Source organism: Loxodonta africana, chromosome Y, assembly GCF_030014295.1.
Source record: "Loxodonta africana isolate mLoxAfr1 chromosome Y, mLoxAfr1.hap2, whole genome shotgun sequence".
NCBI classification, from domain to species: Eukaryota; Metazoa; Chordata; class Mammalia; order Proboscidea; family Elephantidae; genus Loxodonta; species Loxodonta africana.
The window spans coordinates 19,135,816-19,154,210 of NC_087370.1; the positions used below are offsets into that span (position 1 = coordinate 19,135,816).

The 18,395-nt window shown below is 43.1% G+C and overlaps 1 protein-coding gene across 4 annotated transcripts in view; it reads right to left on the reverse strand.

Annotated features, from left to right (window-relative positions):
- Positions 1 to 745: 745 nt before the first annotated feature.
- Positions 746 to 18,395, reverse strand: part of LOC135228988 (steryl-sulfatase-like) — a 196,341-nt gene continuing 178,691 nt past the window's right edge. For all 4 annotated transcript variants that reach the window (XM_064278727.1, XM_064278729.1, XM_064278728.1 and 1 more), the window contains exon 11: positions 746 to 5,503. In XM_064278727.1, the coding sequence (XP_064134797.1) occupies positions 5,130 to 5,503 (374 nt within the window). In that variant the 3' untranslated portion in view covers positions 746 to 5,129. The remainder of the gene's footprint in view (positions 5,504 to 18,395) is intronic.

Below are 18,395 nucleotides of genomic sequence, written 5' to 3' on the forward strand. Positions count from 1 at the left end.
ACCCCCTGCTGTAGCCTCCCCCATCTCACAGACCCTCAGTCTCTCCAGCACTCACTGTGTGGGCATCTTCGCCTCGCAGCTCCTTTCTTTGCCCCTTGTGTGGTGTGCACCCTTTGTTTCTGTGCAAAAAAATGGCTCCTACAAAGCAATGAAGTGGCCAAAGCAACCCCTCAAAGGCTAAGAGGAGGCCTAAAGTGCTATCTCTGGGCAGAAAATACAAATCTTAGGTCTTTTGAAAAGTGGGATGTCACATGCCGAAGTGGGCAGTGAGGCGCGTGAGAACGAATCGAGCATCCATAAAACAAAGCAGAAAGAAGCGGAAATCCCTCAAAGTGTTAGTCCTTTCCCTACAATAGCAAAAGTGGGCTCTCTGTCTCCTGATACAGGGCTCGCAGAGACTGAGAAAACACTAAGTGTGAAGTGTCAGCATTAACAAGGATCCACGTGGCTCTCACATTGTACGAGGTTTGATAAGTAACCTAGAGATGATTTAAGTATATCGGAGGATGGGTGTAAGCTCTATGCAAATACCAAGCCAGTTTCTATACGGGACTTGAGTATCTGCGGATTTTGGTATCTGTTGAGTGGTGGGTGGTGGCTGGGGGGGGGGAGGTGGGTGGCAGGGGAGGTCCTGGAACCAGTCCCTGGTGGACACTGAGGGATGACTGTACCTAAAAATACAAAACATTCTTTTGTTGTTGTTTTTAGCGACTGCAGAGTCAGTGCCAGCTCACGGTGATGCACACACAAAGGAAGGAACGAAACGGGTATATATCAGACCTTTGTGATCCGCTGGGTTCTCATTGGTTGATTTGTGGAAGTAGATAACCAGGCCTTTCTCCTCAGTCTGCCTGATTAAAATTGTACTTTATGACTGTGTTGGTATAAAAGCAAATACAATCTTCAACCCTAAATGTTCATTTTTCCCTCCTGATTTTAAACAAAACTAGAACATTTTCATGTACCACTAAAAGTCTTGTAAGCCTTAGGCAGTATGTCTGACGGGTAATTCGGATTTTTTTATAACTATAGAGGTCTGAAGGCCATTCCTGATCCATCTCTGTTCTCTTCAGCCCCTGTCTTACACAACATAAAACAAAAAAACCAAGCCCGTTGCCATCGAGTTGATTCTGACTCATACCTACCCTACAGGACACAGTGGAACTGCCCCATAGGGTTTCCAAGGAGTGGCTAGTGGATTCGAACTGCCGACTTTCTGGTTAGCAGCCGTAGCTCTTAACCACTGAGCCACCAGGAAGCTCAATAAATATGTGTTGAACTGGAAAGTCGTATCCCCAATCCTCAGCACCATGCCCAAAACGTAACAAACGCTCATTTCCACCATTTTTAATTGCAAACAAAGCTTTTATTTTAACTTTGCATTAACACGTTCTAATAATAAGAAAACACTTTTTACTTTATGCAATCAGTTTTGAAGATAGCATTTTTCAGACAGCGTTTCAGACATGGTGTCTGTCCTTCAGAGATGGTTGAGGAGTCTGTTTCCTTTCTTGAACTCCTAGTTACACAGATATGTAGGCTCCAATTGTATTTTTCCCAAAGTGTTACCATGTAATATGATGACAGTCTGTACATTACTACTTGCTTTGCTTTTAACCCATTGCCAGTGAGTCAATTTCAACTCATAGCAACCCTACAGGACAGAGTAGAACTGCCTGTAGGGTTTCCAAGGCCATAAATCTTTATGGAAACAGACTGACATATCTTTCTACCATGGAGCAGCTGGTGGGTTCAAACCGTCGACCCTTCAGTTAGCAGCCGAATGCTTTAACCACTATGCCACCACGGCTCCTCACTTTGCATTGAACATCTATAAATACTAGGGATAAGAGGCATCGTTTGAAGAATTGGTTGAAAGCTTCAAAACCCACTTGGATTTGGACATAGAGCCCAAGACGCACTATTGGTGGGAGGCCGTACAACTCTGTAAGAAAACTGTTCCATCTCTTCTGGACACAACAATTCCAACTTCCTGTTACATCATCAAAGCAAAACTTTCAGATGGTAACTGGTTAGAGACCTAAGGCAAGTAGGGTAACTACAGATAAACCCAATTTTCAAATACCCTGGTATACAATGGTGAGCTAACCCATTTTGAAGCAAACACCTTCAAGCTCAATTTGCTTACCTCTGGAGGTATAAACACAACTACCACAGCCTCCACCAGACTGAGTCCAGCACAACTAGATGGCGCCCAGCTACCACCACTGACTGCTCTGACAGGGATCACAATAGAGGGTCCCGGACAGAGCTGGAGAAAAATGTAGAGCAAAATTCTAACTCAAAAAGAAAGACCAGACTTACTGGCCTGACAGAGACTGCAGAAACTCTGAGAGTATGGCCCCGGGACTCCCTTTTAACTCAGTACTGAAGTCACTCCTGAGGTTCACCCTTCATCCAAAGATTAGACAGGCCCATAAAACAAAATGAGACTAAAGGGGCACACCAGCCCATGGGCAAGGACTAGAAGGCAGCTAGTAATAGGGAACCCAAGATGGAGAAGGGAGAGTGTTGACATGTCATGGGGTTGGCAACCAATGTCACAAAACAATATGTGCGCTGTTTAATGAGAAACTAGTTTGCTCTGTAAACCTTCACCTTAAGCATAATTAAAAAATAAACAACAGAGGTATAAGTTCATCCTTCATTTGATGTTTACATCTTACAGATTAAATAAGTAATTCTATATATAACCATGTGCTCCCCCAATCTGTAATAGCTCGTCACGTAACGTAACCCTCCCCATACATCCCAGACCACAAAGGCCTTCCCAAAAGCTCACTTGCAGGGACTGCGTGACGTGCAGTAAACACTGTCATCTTAATACATAAATTCCTAATAGTGGCTTTAAATAGTTTGTGCGTGACAATATCAGTAGTAATCCTAACGCGTTATCCGCATGCTCCTAGGGTCTTCAGTGGGAATGTTCTCTAAAACCAGATGACAAATTTTCTCCGGTATCTGGAATGGGAAATCCACGGTGAAAGTAACAATTGTGCTTGGTTTCTGGCTTCCAAGAATTACCGGGAGGGAGGGGGATAGGAACTCTTCTTTGTTTTTATTTTTTCAGAAAAGAAAATCAGAATTAAAGGGAAACTTGGGAAACTCTTTGGAAAGCTGGGATTCCCTGAGAGGGACAGAGCAGAGGGCTGTCAGTGTTAAGCAAGCTCAAGGCTGGGCCATTCCAAGTCACGGATCCCTTCTGTACCATGAAGCCCTCCACCAATGCCCATCTGTGGGAATCTCCCAGCATGCCCCACTGGCCCGCCAGCAAGCCGTCACATTCTATATCTGGATAAGATCACACAGGCAACAGCATCTGTCAGCACTTCCCAGATGTAAACTTAAGACCTGTGCATTTAATTGCATGCAAATTTACACAGACAGCACACACACAAAGTGTAAACAACTATTAAATTCTAGAATGTGAAAGGATATGAGAAGGAAGACTGTTGTGAGGAACACTGCCGTCGCTGTTGTTAGCTGCTGTTGAGTAAGTCCCCGACGCACGGTGACCCCGCGCACAATGGAACAAAATGCTGCCGGTTCTGCACCATCTCCACCATGGGTTGGGGATGGGACCAGGACCATTGTGCTCCACAGGGCTTTCCTCGGCTGAGCGAAAGCTGTGCAAAAGACAAGCTGCTCCACCACGTGTTCAGAAGAGAGCCATGGATAAGTGGACGTACAGGGGGGCAGCTTCCTCTGCTTATCACTAAAGGAATCCGCACCTTGTTGTCGGATGTGTGAAAGGAATCCCCACCTTGTTGTCGGATGTGTGTCCGCGGAGGCCACGTGTCTGGCGCACAGGTAGGGACATATTTCCCTCACCGTGGAGTGGTGCTTGACACTTCAGAACTCCCTCAAAAGCTGTGCCAACATCAGCCAATCTCCAACCTGACTTGCTCACATACTTCCCCTGAGTTACAAAAAAACGAAAACAAACCAAGCCTATTGCCGTCGAGAGTCGTTCCGACTCCCAGTGACTCTACAGGACAGAGTAGAACTGCCCCATAGGGTTTCCAAGGAGTGGCTGGTGGATTCGAACCGCCAACTTCTGGTTAACAGCCAAGCTGCCACAGCATAAAATCTCATTAAACCTATGCATTAACTACTCATCTCATTCCATTCACTTCTGCCTGGAAGTAAAGATACCGTGGTTATTTGTATACGTTATGGGTTGCTTCTGAGTGCTATCGTTGTTGCCTCCAAAAAAAAGCACCGTGCAGATAATTCGGAATGACGGTGGGAGGCATGCTGTGAACTATGGCATCCCTCAAGTGGCTTTTGAGTTCAGGGCTTCCATTCGCAAAAGAAACAGCGGACCCTACCTACCATACTACCAGTTGGGGAATAGCAATCAGCACAGAGGGATGTGCTTTGGGGCTTTAGTTCCTGAAGGATTCCACCAAAAGTGTGCTGCACAACCAAAGCTCTATGGGAACCTCTACTGTTCCCTCCTAATTCCTGGTAAACTCCTAGCTCCGTATTTAAATATCTTGACCTACTTTGGGAAAGAAATAAACTGTATATTTATAGAGTATGTTGTACGTAATGTGTATTGTAATTAATACCAATAAGAAACACTTGCTTTCCAATAACCAAGTCAGAACCTACCATCACTATTATTAGTAAATGACGTGGCCTTCTGTTCAACACAACTTTGCTACACTAAACTCTCCTTAGACGAAATTGTCTTTGTCACTGGTGCACGGGGGAACCATGGCAGTCACTGCTGAGCCTCAGGTGACGGAACAGACGACTCGATATACCGTTGATGCAGAAGTATTCGCTGACGGGCAGATCAAGGTTTCCTTTCGCACTTTCCTACAATCAAAATCCTGACGTTGGAAGAACCCATTTGATGGCCCCTCTCTATCCCACTGACACGTTGATCATGGAAGGCATAAATCTAATTCTCCACTGTGCCCTGAAAACCTTGGTCTTTGGGTAACTGTTAAGCTCTCAGCTAAGCGTTCAGATGATAAAATCAAGGACCAGTGCAGACGCAATCGTTGGTGAGGTTAGCGTTTCCCAGGACCATTTGCAGACATGCATTTGCCAGGAAGACTGTGGACCAGGCATCTGGCTTGCTCCAGGGCACATGGCTACTGGCTCACTCCGCTATCCTGCTTTTCCTTGTCACACTGACAAGACAGACCCAGGGAGGAACAACACAGCTGCAGCCAAGGCTTCCAGATAAGGTTCCCCACGGACAGCTGGTTGGGCACCTCGGTCAATGTCTTGGTGTGACCATCCACCGCCTCCTGCATGACCTGAAGGATCTCGTGGAAGCGAGGCTCGGTCTCGGGAGTGAGTGGGCTCCTCTCTCGAGGGTCTCTGGAAATATCAAAGAGCAGAGGCGGGTGGTGATGGGTGACAAAATGTCCATGGCAGAAGCACACGTGTGTGGAGAAACACCCATTGGAGCCCTCCGGGGTGAACTTGGGCGTGAAGAAGAAGGCCTTCCAGATGGATGTGCCTGCGAATGGAAGGGACAGAAGTCGGGGTTCAGTTACGCTGTGCAAAGTGTCATGGGATTCACACCCAGTGAGAAAATACATAGGTATTAGGCTGCCATGTGCTTTATGACAGTAAAGGCTTATCGCCACTTATGAAATGTATGTATTTGTCACCCTTAAGGACCAAAAGTGTAAGGACCACAGCTAAAGGACATGTATTGCTGGCTTTTTTTTTTTTTTTTCCAAAAGTGGTTAAGGAAAGAAAGATTAAAATGATCAAAAGATAGCTGTGATGCTGCCCCTGACTCATGACAACCTCACGCCTGCACTTCGAGTCCTGCACCATCCCCATGATTGGTTGTGGACTGGACTGCTATGATCCACAGGGTTTTCACTGGTTTTTAGAAGCACATCACCAGGCCTTTCCTCCTAGTCTGTCTTGGTCTGTAAGTTGTGCTAGAGTCTCCTCAGCACTACAGCAACATGCAAGCCTCCACGGACAGATGGGTGATGGCTGCGTGTGAGATGCACCGGCTGTAATTAAACCTGGGCGTCCCACATGGAAGGTGAGAATTCTGTCACTACATCACCACTGCCTCACTCATGTTCTACCTGCAGTTAGTTTATTAATTTACAGACTTTTGCCAGACACTAACTGCTGCAGTCCTTGGGTTTGCATCTATGCTGTTGTTGTTAGCTGCTGTCAAGTCAGCCCCCGACTCCTGGCGACCCCAGGCACGGCTGAAGGAAAAGCTGCCCCGTCCTGCTGCTGCTGACTCAGCTCCTGACTTAGGACAATCTCACACTCCAGGGAACCACACACTGCTTGGTCCTGCGCCATCCCTATAGGCTGTAGGTTAGACCACTGTGATCCATAGGATTTTCATGGGCTGAGTTTTTGAAGCAGATCACCAGGCCTTTCTTCCTAGTCTGTCTTAGTCTGGGAACTCCTCTGAAACCTGTTCAGCATCATAGCAACACGCAGGCCTCCACTGACAGATGGGTGGTGGGTGCACAGGAGGTGCACTGGCTGGAATCGAACCCAGGTTTCCTGCATGGAAGGCAAGAATTCTACCACTGAACCACCAATGCTCTCGTTGCGAATTTAGGTTTGTTAAAACCTCAGCAATTTCTTCTTCAGAGAGCCTCTCTCTCTGCTCCTCCCTCCTTTTCCCATGCCCTAATTTATTTGTCAACGCCGAGCTGGTAAGCTTATTAATTGTTCGAGCATAGAACTCAAACAGGATTGTCATCTTAGTTTAATAAACTCTACAGCTTGGAAGGGCAGAGCCGGCACTCAGTAACGACATATTGATTAACACGTTACACGCTCCCAGCTCGGCCATCTTTTGCTCTCCAACTGTACTGCCTTAAACTTGCATCCTGCCTTGGGGTTTAAAACAAAAGCAGAGGGGAAGAGGCAGGCTGGGTGCTCCTGTATACAGGGGAGGTCACGAAGGCACAAAGAGAAATCTGCCGTCAGGAGCAAAGTTACATACGCCGCGCCCCCAGGGAACGCTTTATTTTCTCAGTGTTGAGAATGTCCGAAAATATCAAATCAAGAATGACATTAGGCTGGGGTGGGGACGGGCGGTGACTGCAAATAGATGGGTCTTTTGGGGTGTGGTAAGAATTGTGCAACTTGATACATCTACTAAAAACCAGGTGGTTCTACACCCAAAATCAGTGCATTTAATGGTATGTAAATCAGACCTCAATCAAGGTGTTAACAATTTCACGTCAGGCGAATGCATCAACACCAGGGTAGGATGATTACATAAATTTTAAAACATAATTTCTGTGTTGCATTCAACTACCAAAAAAAAAAAAAAAGAATTTATAAACAAATGAACGGTTATGAAGTAACTGATTAACTTCCTATTCATTCGGCAACGTCATGACCTTCTGGGGAGCTGACTGGTGTGAAAAATCATCCCCTAATCACGGCCGAAGAATGCTCCCTGGGTATGTAAAGAGGCAGAAACACAGAGATGAAGAATTAAAATGCATGAAATAGCCAGAATGAGGTGTAGGAAAAGAATAGCCCTTTTTCACATTATAGCTTTTCGTCTAAAACCGAAGAGGTATTCTACTAGAAAGCAGCCAAAACATACTTCGATTGCTTTGATAACTTGTCAAGTGGCTATGACAGCTATGGTTTTTCATGATCAACTGACCAATATATAAAATACGTTCGTGGAATAAATGCAAAATAATAATTATTGGTGTCTGTGTCATCACCCACCAAATAGCCCCCAACGTCTGTTGTCTTGTTAGTTGCCATCATGTGAGCTCGGACTCACGAGGACCCCATGTACAACAGAAAGAAATGCTGCCCAGTGCCACGCGCCATCTTCATGATGGTTGGTATGCTCAAGTCCATTGTTGTGGCCACTGTGTATTTTGAGTGCATTCCAACCCAGGGGGCTCATCTTCCAGCAATATATCAGACAGTATTCTCTTGTGATCCATAAAGTTTTCATTGGCTGATTTTCAAAAGGAGATTTCCAGGCCTTTCTTCCTAGTCTTAGTCTGGAAGCCCCACTAAAACCTGTCCACCATGAGCGGCCCTGCTGGTATCTGAAATACTAGTGGCATAACTTCCAGCATCACGGCAACACACAAGTCACCAGGGTATGACAAACTGGGGCCTTATTAATGAGCGAATAACTCTCTATGGGGTTCGTTGAAAGAAGCCAGGTAACACTGTGGATGCTATGCCAATGTGTTATAAATGAACGTATCCAAAGATAGCGTATAATGAGATGCCTCCAATCTGTGCCGTGCCTCACACTGAGACGCGTGGGACACATTTCCATGTCAAATTACATGTTTGATGAAGGAGAGGGCCAGCGAGGGGGGGCCCACTTGCCTGTTAAAGATAAGGTCAAGCTGACAGGCAGAAACCTGAGGACGCGTAAGGAAATATCTCTGCATGGCCTCTGTCTCCTGCACGCTTTTTTTTTTTTTGGTTTCCAAATTCATGGTGTGTTTCTTTTTATTATCGTTATTATTTATTGTCGTAAAAAATACAGGTAACACAGCATTGGCCAGTTTAGCATATGTGACTCATACAAGACAATGAAACCAATTCCATCAATCACGTTGTGCACTGTTGCCAATATCCACTGCAGATTTTCCAAAGGAAGTAGGCAAGCTTACCCTGGGTGGTGCAAACAGTTAATATACTCAGCTCCTAATGGAAAGGTTGGCGGTTCAGGCCCACTCAGATGTGCCCTGGAAGAAAGGCCTGGCAACCTACTTCTGAACAATCAGCCACTGTAAACCCTGTGGAGCATAGCTCTACTCTGACACACGTGGGGTCGCCATGAGTTGGAGTCAACTTGACAGCAAGTGGAAGGAAAAGAAGCCTTAAGATTCTCTTCACGTCATCTCCTCTTCTTCTTTCTTCTCAAGTATGACAGGTGTCCCCAGGTGTCGTGAACTGAATTATGTCCCCTCCCAAAATGTATGTATTAATTTCACTGGGCCATGATTCCCTGTATTGTGTGGTTCTCTATTTTGTGATTGTTTATTTTATGTTAGAGAGGATTAGGGTGGAATTGTAATTTTATGTTAAAAATGATTAGGGTGGGATAGAAACACCCTTACTAAGGTCACATCCCTGATCCAACGTAAAGGGAGTTTCCCTGGGGTGTGGCCTGCACCTCTCAGGAGATAATAGGAAAGGGAAGCTAGCAGAGAGTGGGGACCTCATACCACCAAGGAAGCAGCAGTGGGAGCAAAGCGTGTCTTTTGGACCTGAGGTTCTTGTGCTGAGATGCTCCCAGACCAAGGGAAGACTGACTCATCACGAGGACCTTCCTCCAGAGCCGACAGAGAGAGAAAGCCTTCCCCTGGATCCAGTGCCCTGAATTTGGACTTCTAGCCTACTAGACTGTAAGAAGATAAATTTCTTTTTGTTAAAGCCATCCACTTGTGGTATTTCTGTTATGGCGGCACTAGATGACTAAGACACCAGGCCACAGCTGGCATTTGCAGCCACTTAGCCGCCCTGGTCAGGGTCAGCAGGGGAAGGCGGAGAGGATGTTACAGAGAGAGGGAGGCTCGAATTCCCTCTGGCTCTTGGTCAAATCACTGCAAATCTGGAGGGCGTTCTGAACTTGATATTCAAGTCAAGTCTCGGTGCGTTTAAAACCCGCAGAGAGTTCAGCCTTCTGGAACAAATTCATTTCAAGGGCCTCTATTTCCCACTTGCTTTTGAAAGCCACATGCTGTTATTACCACCTTCGCTCCATCCGGCCCACAAGTGAAGATCCATCCCAGGCCAGGTCAATAAACCTCTGGTGTCAGAGCCCGGGAGGCGTGGTGGTTTTGCTAAGCAGTTTGAGGAAGTGTGCAAGACAGAATCCGTTTTTCTCTTATACATGGAAGTGTGTTGAACTTGCAAATATTTTGTGATGTAAATTAATCAATTACCTCATAACTGTTCATTTGTTTACAAAGCCTTTTTTCTGTAAAAATGTCTATATCCTGGGGTGATATACTAGATTGTATTTAATGATATATTAAAGGATGAATTAAAGTGATCTATTTTTTTTTATTAATGATATATTAAAATATATTTGATCCTACCCTGGTATTGATAAATTCACCTTATTTGACATTTTTTATACACAATTAAAATTTTTTTTTCCTGAAGAATTATTTAATAGATGACAGGGGTGTCTGTCCTTGATCCTCTAATTTGAATTTTTTAAACGTTTTGTACAAAAGGATATAAGAAGATAAAAAACAAAACAAAACCCATTGCCTTTGAGTCAATTCTGACTCACAGTCACCCTAGAGGAGAGAGTAGAATGGCCTACGTAGGGTTTCCATAGCAGCGGCTGGTGGATTTGAACTGCCGACTTTTTGGTTAGCAGCCACAGCTCTTAACTCCTAGGTCACCACGGCTCAATGTAAAGATTACAGCCTTGGAAATCTGACAGTGAGTCAGAATCAACTCGGCATCTGACAACAACACACCTATCTCTGTACATCTCTTTAGCTCCGTCTCAGAATGTTTTTGCTGAGTAACGATGCATCTGGGACTTCCCTAAAATTCCAAGCAATTTGTAAAACAGGATCTAAGGAGATAGATGGTTTATTCTCGGCACTGTTCCTTTGCACTGCTATGGAACTGCATTTTGTTAAGCATATGGTCACAAGATTTGGTCCTTATTTTAGGACTCTGTTTGTTATCTGTTAGGAACCAGAGAATTGGCAACTTCCAATGTGGTTTTTCAAAGATGTTCAATCCCGGCCACTTAATAAAGTAGGGAGCACCTTGGGTCACCTTATTATTTTGAGTTGGCATATTTAGTCCTAAATTTCAAATATATTTTAGTAACTAACTGCATTCTGAATTTCCTCATCTATTGGAAAAATGTTGGGTTTTTAAAAAATGTATTTTTTATTATTTGTTTCTAAAATTCCAGCTCCCTGGTTGATGGGGGAGACAGATGTGGAATGTAGACAGCTAGATCGCTGCCGCCGAGTTGGCTTCAAGTTATGGCAACCTTACATATTACAGAATGAAATGCTGCCCGGTCCGGTGCCATCTTCATAATCGTTGGCATGTCAGAATCCATCATTGTGACTATTGTGCCAATCCATCTCACCGAGGGTATCCCTCATGCTCACCAAACATGATGTCTTCCCCCACCAGTTGATCCCTCTTGATGATACGTCCAAAGCAAGCAAGTTGGATGTGTTCTGTTGGGATCCACAAGGTTTTCATTTGCTCATTTTCAGAATTAGATCACAGGCCTTTCTTCCAAGTCTTCCTTAGTCTGGATGCTCCACGGAAACCTGCCCACCAAGGGCATCCCATGCTGGTATCTGAAATACCATAGCCTCCAGCATCCCAGCAACACACAAACCATCACAGTGTCTTAAACGGACACTCACAGTAAGGACGATACAATCAACCTATGTGTCAGGACAACGACAGTATTTACTGCATGATGAGAATCCATGACATGGATTGACACAAGGCCCCAACAAGGGGCTCAGGCATACCAATGACTGTGAGGGTGGTGCAGGACTGGAGGTGTTTCCTTCTGTTCTACGTAAGGTTGCCATGAGTCAGGGCCAACTTGAGGGCAACTAACAACAATGAGAGCAACTGGAAGTAACAAAGACACTGAACCCCATGAACTGCCTTTAACCCCTGTCTTGGTTACCTAGTGCCGCTATAACGGAAATACCACAAGTGTATGGGTCTTAGTTATCTAGTGCCACAGTTATCTAGTGCCGCTATAACAGAAATTTCACAAGTCAATGGTGTCTTAGTTATCTAGCGCTGCTATAACAGAAATACCACCAGTGGATGGTTTTAACAGAGAATTTTATTCTCTCATAGCCTAGGAGTCTAGAAGTCCAAATTTAGCATGCCAGCTCCAGGGGAAGGCTTTTTCTCTCTCCCAGCTCTGGGGGAAGGTCTTTGTCATCAATCTTTCCCCAGTCTAGGAGCTTCTTAGCACAGGGACCCCAGGTCCAAAGGACTTGCTCTGCTCCAGGCTCTTCTTTCTTGGTGGTATGAGGTCCCCCTGTCTCTCTGCTCGCTTCTCTCTTTTGTATCGCAAAAAAGATTGATTTTAGACAAAATCTAACCTTGTAGATTGAGTCCTGTCTCATTAACATAACTGCCTCTAATCCTGCCTCATGAACATCATAGAGGTAGGATTTATAACACATAGGATCATCACATCAGATGGCAAAACGGAGGACAACCACACAATACCAGGAATCATGGCCCGGCCAAGATGACACATGTATTTGGGGTACACAATTCAATCCATGACAGCCCCTTTCTGCTAAGACCTGCGTCGGTGATCTTAGAAGCATCTGGCAATTACTCAGGGGCTCTGGCTGCATCAATATGGCCGCTGGATTGGCCCGCCTGATTTTTCAGAATGGCTAGATGAAGGTTAGCACATCCATCTCTGGGGTGAAAACACATTCACCTTGTGAAGTGCATTTTTATGTAAAATTACCCCCAAAAAACATGACTCTGTAGATGAGAGAAGGAAGTTGGTCGTGGTTTGACAAAACAGCAAACAGAATTTAAGTGAGAAAAGCATGTCCCTTAAGCAGGACCTTGAAGAGAATGCCCTCCAAGTATAATTCTAAAACAGCTATTCCATTGAGTTTAAAATAAGGTAAATGAAGCACTTTTGGGGTTCTCAAGAATTCCTCAGGGGTCTGAAGGACATCTGGTCCTTCCATGGGAAGAGTTATTATGATTTTTATGACTTCCGGATTACAGGAGCTCACCACAGGAAGGAGATGTTCTGAGATCATCGACAGAGAAGTCTCAAGAACGAACACACACAGTACCCAAGAGCTGCTGGCTTGGTTAAGTGAAGTCCTTTCCAAAGGGATGACCCATCTTGGAGAGTATAAAAAATCACCCAGGCCTTTCACAACACCTATAGGCAACATTACCCATGAATTACCCATGAAGACATTGGAGGGGTCCCTGTGTGGGACAATGGCGAAGTGGTCGACTACTAGCCGAAAGGTTGGTGGTTCAAACCCACCCAGAGGCAGCTCGGAAGAAAGGCCTGGCAATCTGCTTCTGAAAGGTTACAGCCTTAAAAACCCTATGGAGCACACTTCTACCCTGCACACAGGGGTCACCGTGAACCAGAGTCCAATCAACGGAAACTAACAACAATACAATCATTGCAGCAACACACTGAGAAAGGCGTCGGAACAGCCTTGGGTGGATACGGTCTGTCATGGATTGAATTGTGTCCCCCAAAATATGCATCAACTTGGTTAGGCCATGATTCCCAGTATTGTGTGGCTGTCCTCCATTTTGTGATTTTCCTATGTGTTATAAATCTTAATCTCTGTGGTTCAAAAGGATTAGGGTAGGATGTAATACTCTTGCTCAGGTCACATCCCTGATCCAATGTAAAGGGAGTTTCCCTGGCATGTGGCCTGAACCACCTTTTTTTTTTTTTTTTTAAATTTTTATTAAGCTTCAAGTGAACATTTACCATTCCAATCAGTCTGTCACATGTAGGTTTACATACATCTTACTCCCTTCTCCCACTTGCTCTCCCCCTATTGAGTCAGCCCTTACAGTCTCTCGTTTCGTGCCAATTTTACCTTCTTCCCTCTCTCTCTATCTTCCCATCCCCCCTCCAGTCAAGAGTTGCCAACACACTCTCCCGTGTCCACCTGATTTAATTAGCTCACTCTTCATCAGTATCTCTCTCCCCCCCACTGACCAGTCCTTTTCATGCCTGATGATTTGTCTTCGGGGATGGTTCCTGTCCTGTGCCATCAGAAGTTCTGGGGAGCATTGTCTCTGGGATTCCTCTAGTCGCAATCATACCATTAGGTGTGGTCTTTTAATGAGAATTTGGGGTCTGCATCCCATTGGTCTCCCGCTCCCTCAGGAGTTGTCTGTTGTGTTCCCTGACAGGGCAGACATCGATTGTGGCCGGGCACCAACTTGTTCTTCTGGTCTCAGGATATTGTAGGTCTCTGGTTCAAGTGGCCCTTTCTGTCTCTTGGGTTCTTAGTTGTCGTGTGACCTTGGTGTTCTTCCTTTGTCTTTGCTCCCGGTGGGTTGAGACCAATTAATGTATTTTAGATGGCTGCTTGTTGGCATTTAGGACCCCAGGTGCCACAATTCAAAGTGGGATGCAGAGTGTTTTCATAATAGAATTGTTTTGCCCATTGATTTATAAGTCCTCTCAAACCAAGTTCCCCAGACCCCAGCCCCTGCTTCGCTATCCTTTGAAGCTTTCATTTTATCTCGGAAACCTCTTTACTTTTAATCCTGTCCAATTAGGCTGACCTTCCTTGTTTTGAGTGTTGTCTTTCCCTTCACCCAAAGCAGTTCCCATCTACAGATTGATCAATAAAAAGCCCTCTCCCTCCCTCCCTCCCTCCCCCCTTTGTAACCACAAAAGTATGTGTTCTTTTCCGTTTTTTCTATTTCTCAAGATCTTATAATAGTGGTCTTATACAATATTTGTCCTTTTGCAACTGACTCATTTCGCTCAGCATACTGCCTTCCAGATTCCTCCATGTTATGAAATGTTTCAGAGATTCGTCACTGTTCTTTATCGATGCGTAGTATTCCATTGTGTGAATATACCACAATTTATTTACCCATTTGTCCGTTGATGGACATCTTGGTTGCTTCCAGCTTTTTGCTATTGTAAACAGAGCTGCAATAAACATGGGTGTGCATATATCTGTTTGTGTGAAGGGTCTTGTATTTTTAGGGTATATTCCGAGGAGTGGGATTTCTGGGTTGTATGGTAGTTCTATTTCTAACTGTTTAAGATAACGCCAGATGGATTTCCAAAGTGGTTGTACCATTTTACAATCCCACCAGCAGTGTATGAGAGTTCCAGTCTCTCCGCAGCCTCTCCAACATTTATTATTTTGTGATTTTTGAATTAATGCCAGTCTACTTGGTGTCAGATGGAATCTCATCGTAGTTTTAATTTGCATTTCTCTAATGACTAATGATCGAGAGCATTTTCTCATGTATCTGTTGGCTGCCTGAATATCTTCCTTAGTGAAATGTGTGTTCATATCCTTTGCCCACTTCTTGATTGGGTTGTTTGTCTTTTTGTGGTTGAGTTTTGACAGAATCATGTAGATTTTAGAGATCAGGCGCTGGTCTGAGATGTCATAGCTGAATATTCTTTCCCAGTCTGTAGGTGGTCTTTTTACTCTTTTGGTGAAGTCTTTAGATGAGCATAGGTGTTTGATTTTTAGGAGCTCCCAGTTATCGGGTTTCTCTTCATCATTTTTGGTAATGTTTTGTATTCTGTTTATGCCCTGTATTAGGGCTCCTAGGGTAGATCCTATTTTTTCTTCCAAGATTTTTATCGTTTTGGTCTTTATGTTTAGGTCTTTGATCCACTTGGAGTCAGTTTTTGTGCATGGTGTGAGGTATGGGTCCTGTTTCATTCTTTTGCAAATGGATATCCAGTTATGCCAGCACCATTTGTTAAAAAGACTATTATTTCCCCAATTGACTGACGCTGGTCCTTTGTCAAATATCAGCTGCTCATACGTGGATGGATTTATATCTGGATTCTCAATTCTGTTCCATTGGTCTATGTGCCTGTTGTTGTACCAGTACCAGGCTGTTTTGACTACTGTAGCTATATAATAGGTTCTGAAATCAGGTAGGGTGAGGCCTCCCACTTTCTTCTTCTTTTTCAGTAATGTTTTGCTTATCCGGGGGTTCTTTCCTTTCCATATGAAATTAGTGATTTGTTTCTCTATTCCCTTAAAGTATGACATTGGTATTTGGATTGGAAGTGCGTTGTATGTATAAATGGCTTTTGGTAGAATAGACATTTTTACTATGTTGAGTCTTCCTATCCATGAGCAGGGTATGTTTTTCCATTTAAGCGTGTCCTTTTGAATTTCTTGTAGCAGAGTTTTATAGTTTTCTTTGTATAGGTCTTTTACATCCTTGGTAAGATTTATTCCTAAGTATTTTATCTTCTTGGGGGCCACTGTGAATGGTATTGATTTGGTTATTTCCTCTTCGGTGTTCTTTTTGTTGATGTAGAGGAATCCAAGTGATTTTTGTATGTTTATTTTATATCCTGAGACTCTTCCAAACTCTTCTATTAGTTTCAGTAGTTTTCTGGAGGATTTCTTAGGGTTTTCCATGTATACGATCATGTCATCTGCAAATAGTGATAGCTTTACTTCCTCCTTACCAATCTGGATACCCTTTATTTCTTTGTCTAGCCTAATTGCCCTGGCTAGGACTTCAAGTACGATGTTGAATAAGAGCGGTGATAAAGGGCATCCTTGTCTGGTTCCCGTTCTCAAGGGAAATGCTTTCAGGTTCTCTCCATTTAGAGTGATATTGGCCGTTGGCTTTGCATATATGCCCTTTATTATGTTGAGGAATTTTCCTTCAATTCCTATTTTGGTGAGAGTTTTTATCATAAATGGGTGTTGGACTTTGTCAAATGCCTTTTCTGCATCAATTGATAAGATCATGCGGTTTTTGTCTTTTGTTTTATTTATGTGATGGATTACATTAATGGTTTTTCTGATATTAAACCAGCCTTGCATACCTGGTATAAATCCCACTTGATCAGGGTGAATTATTTTTTTGATGTGTTGTTGGATTCTATTGGCTAGAATTTTATTAAGGATTTTTGCATCTATGTTCATGAGGGATATAGGTCTAAAATTTTCTTTTTTTGTAATGTCTTTACCTGGTTTTGGTATCAGGGAGATGGTAGCTTCATAGAATGAGTTGGGTAGTATTCCGTCTTTTTCTATACTTTGAAATACCTTCAATAGTAATGGTGTTAAGTCTTCTCTGAAGGTTTGGTAGAACTCTGCAGTGAAGCCATCTGGGCCAGGACTTTTTTTTGTTGGGAGTTTTTTGATTACCGTTTCAATCTCTTTTTTTGTTATGGGTCTATTTAGTTGTTCTACTTCTGAATGTGTTAGTTTAGGTAAGTAGTGTTGTTCCAAGAATTTATCCATTTCTTCTAGGTTTTCAAATTTGTTAGAGTACAATTTTATGTAGTAATCTGCTATGATTCTTTTGATTTCATTTGGTTCTGTTGTGATGTGGTCCTTCTCGTTTCTTATTCGGGTTATTTGTTTCCTTTCCTGTTTTTCTTTAGTCAGTCTAGCCAATGGTTTATCAATTTTGTTAATTTTTTCAAAGAACCAGCTTTTGGCTTTGTTAATTCTTTCAATTGTTTTTCTGTTCTCTAATTCATTTAGTTCAGCTCTAATTTTTATTATTTGTTTTCTTCGGGTGCCTGATGGATTCTTTTGTTGCTCACTTTCTATTTGCTCAAGTTGTAGGGACAGTTCTCTGATTTTGGCTCTTTCTTCTTTTTGTATGTGTGCATTTATCGATATAAATTGGCCTCTGAGCACTGCTTTTGCTGTGTCCCAGAGGTTTTGATAGGAAGTATTTTCATTCTCGTTGCTTTCTAAGAATTTCCTTATTCCCTCCTTGATGTCTTCTATAACCCAGTCTTTTTTCAGGAGGGTATTGTTCATTTTCCAAGTATTTGATTTCTTTTCCCTAGTTTTTCTGTTATTGATTTCTAGTTTTATTGCCTTGTGGTCTGAGAAGATGCTTTGTAATATTTCGATGTTTTGGATTCTGCAAAGATTTGTTTTATGCCCTAATATGTGGTCTATTCTAGAGAATGTTCCATGTGCGCTAGAAAAAAAAGTATATTTTGCAGCAGTTGGGTGGAGAGTTCTGTATAAGTCAATGAGGTCAAGTTGGTTGATTGTTGTAAGTAGGTCTTCCGTGTCTCTATTGAGCTTCTTACTGGATGTCCTGTCCTTCTCCGAAAGTGGTGTATTGAAGTCTCCTACTATATATGTGGAGGTGTCTATCTCACTTTTCAATTCTGTTAAAATTTGATTTATGTATCTTGCAGCCCTGTCATTAGGTGCGTAAATATTTAATATGGTTATGTCTTCCTGATCAATTGTCCCTTTTATCATTATATAGTGTCCTTCTTTATCCTTTGTGGCGGATTTAAGTCTAAAGTCTATTTTGTCAGAAATTAATATTGCTACTCCTCTTCTTTTTTGCTTATTGTTTGCTTGATATATTTTTTTCCATCCTTTGAGTTTTAGTTTGTTTGTGTCTCTAAGTCTAAGGTGTGTCTCTTGTAGGCAGCATATAGATGGATCGTGTTTTTTTATCCAGTCCGTGACTCTCTGTCTCTTTATTGGTGCATTTAGTCCATTTACATTCAGCGTAATTATAGATAAGTAAGTTTTTAGTGCTGTCATTTTGATGCCTTTTCATGTGTGTTGTTGGCCATTTCATTTTTCCACATGCTTTTTTGTGCTGAGACGTTTTTCTTAGTAGCTTGTGAGATCCTCATTTTCATAATGTTTAACTTTGTGTTTATT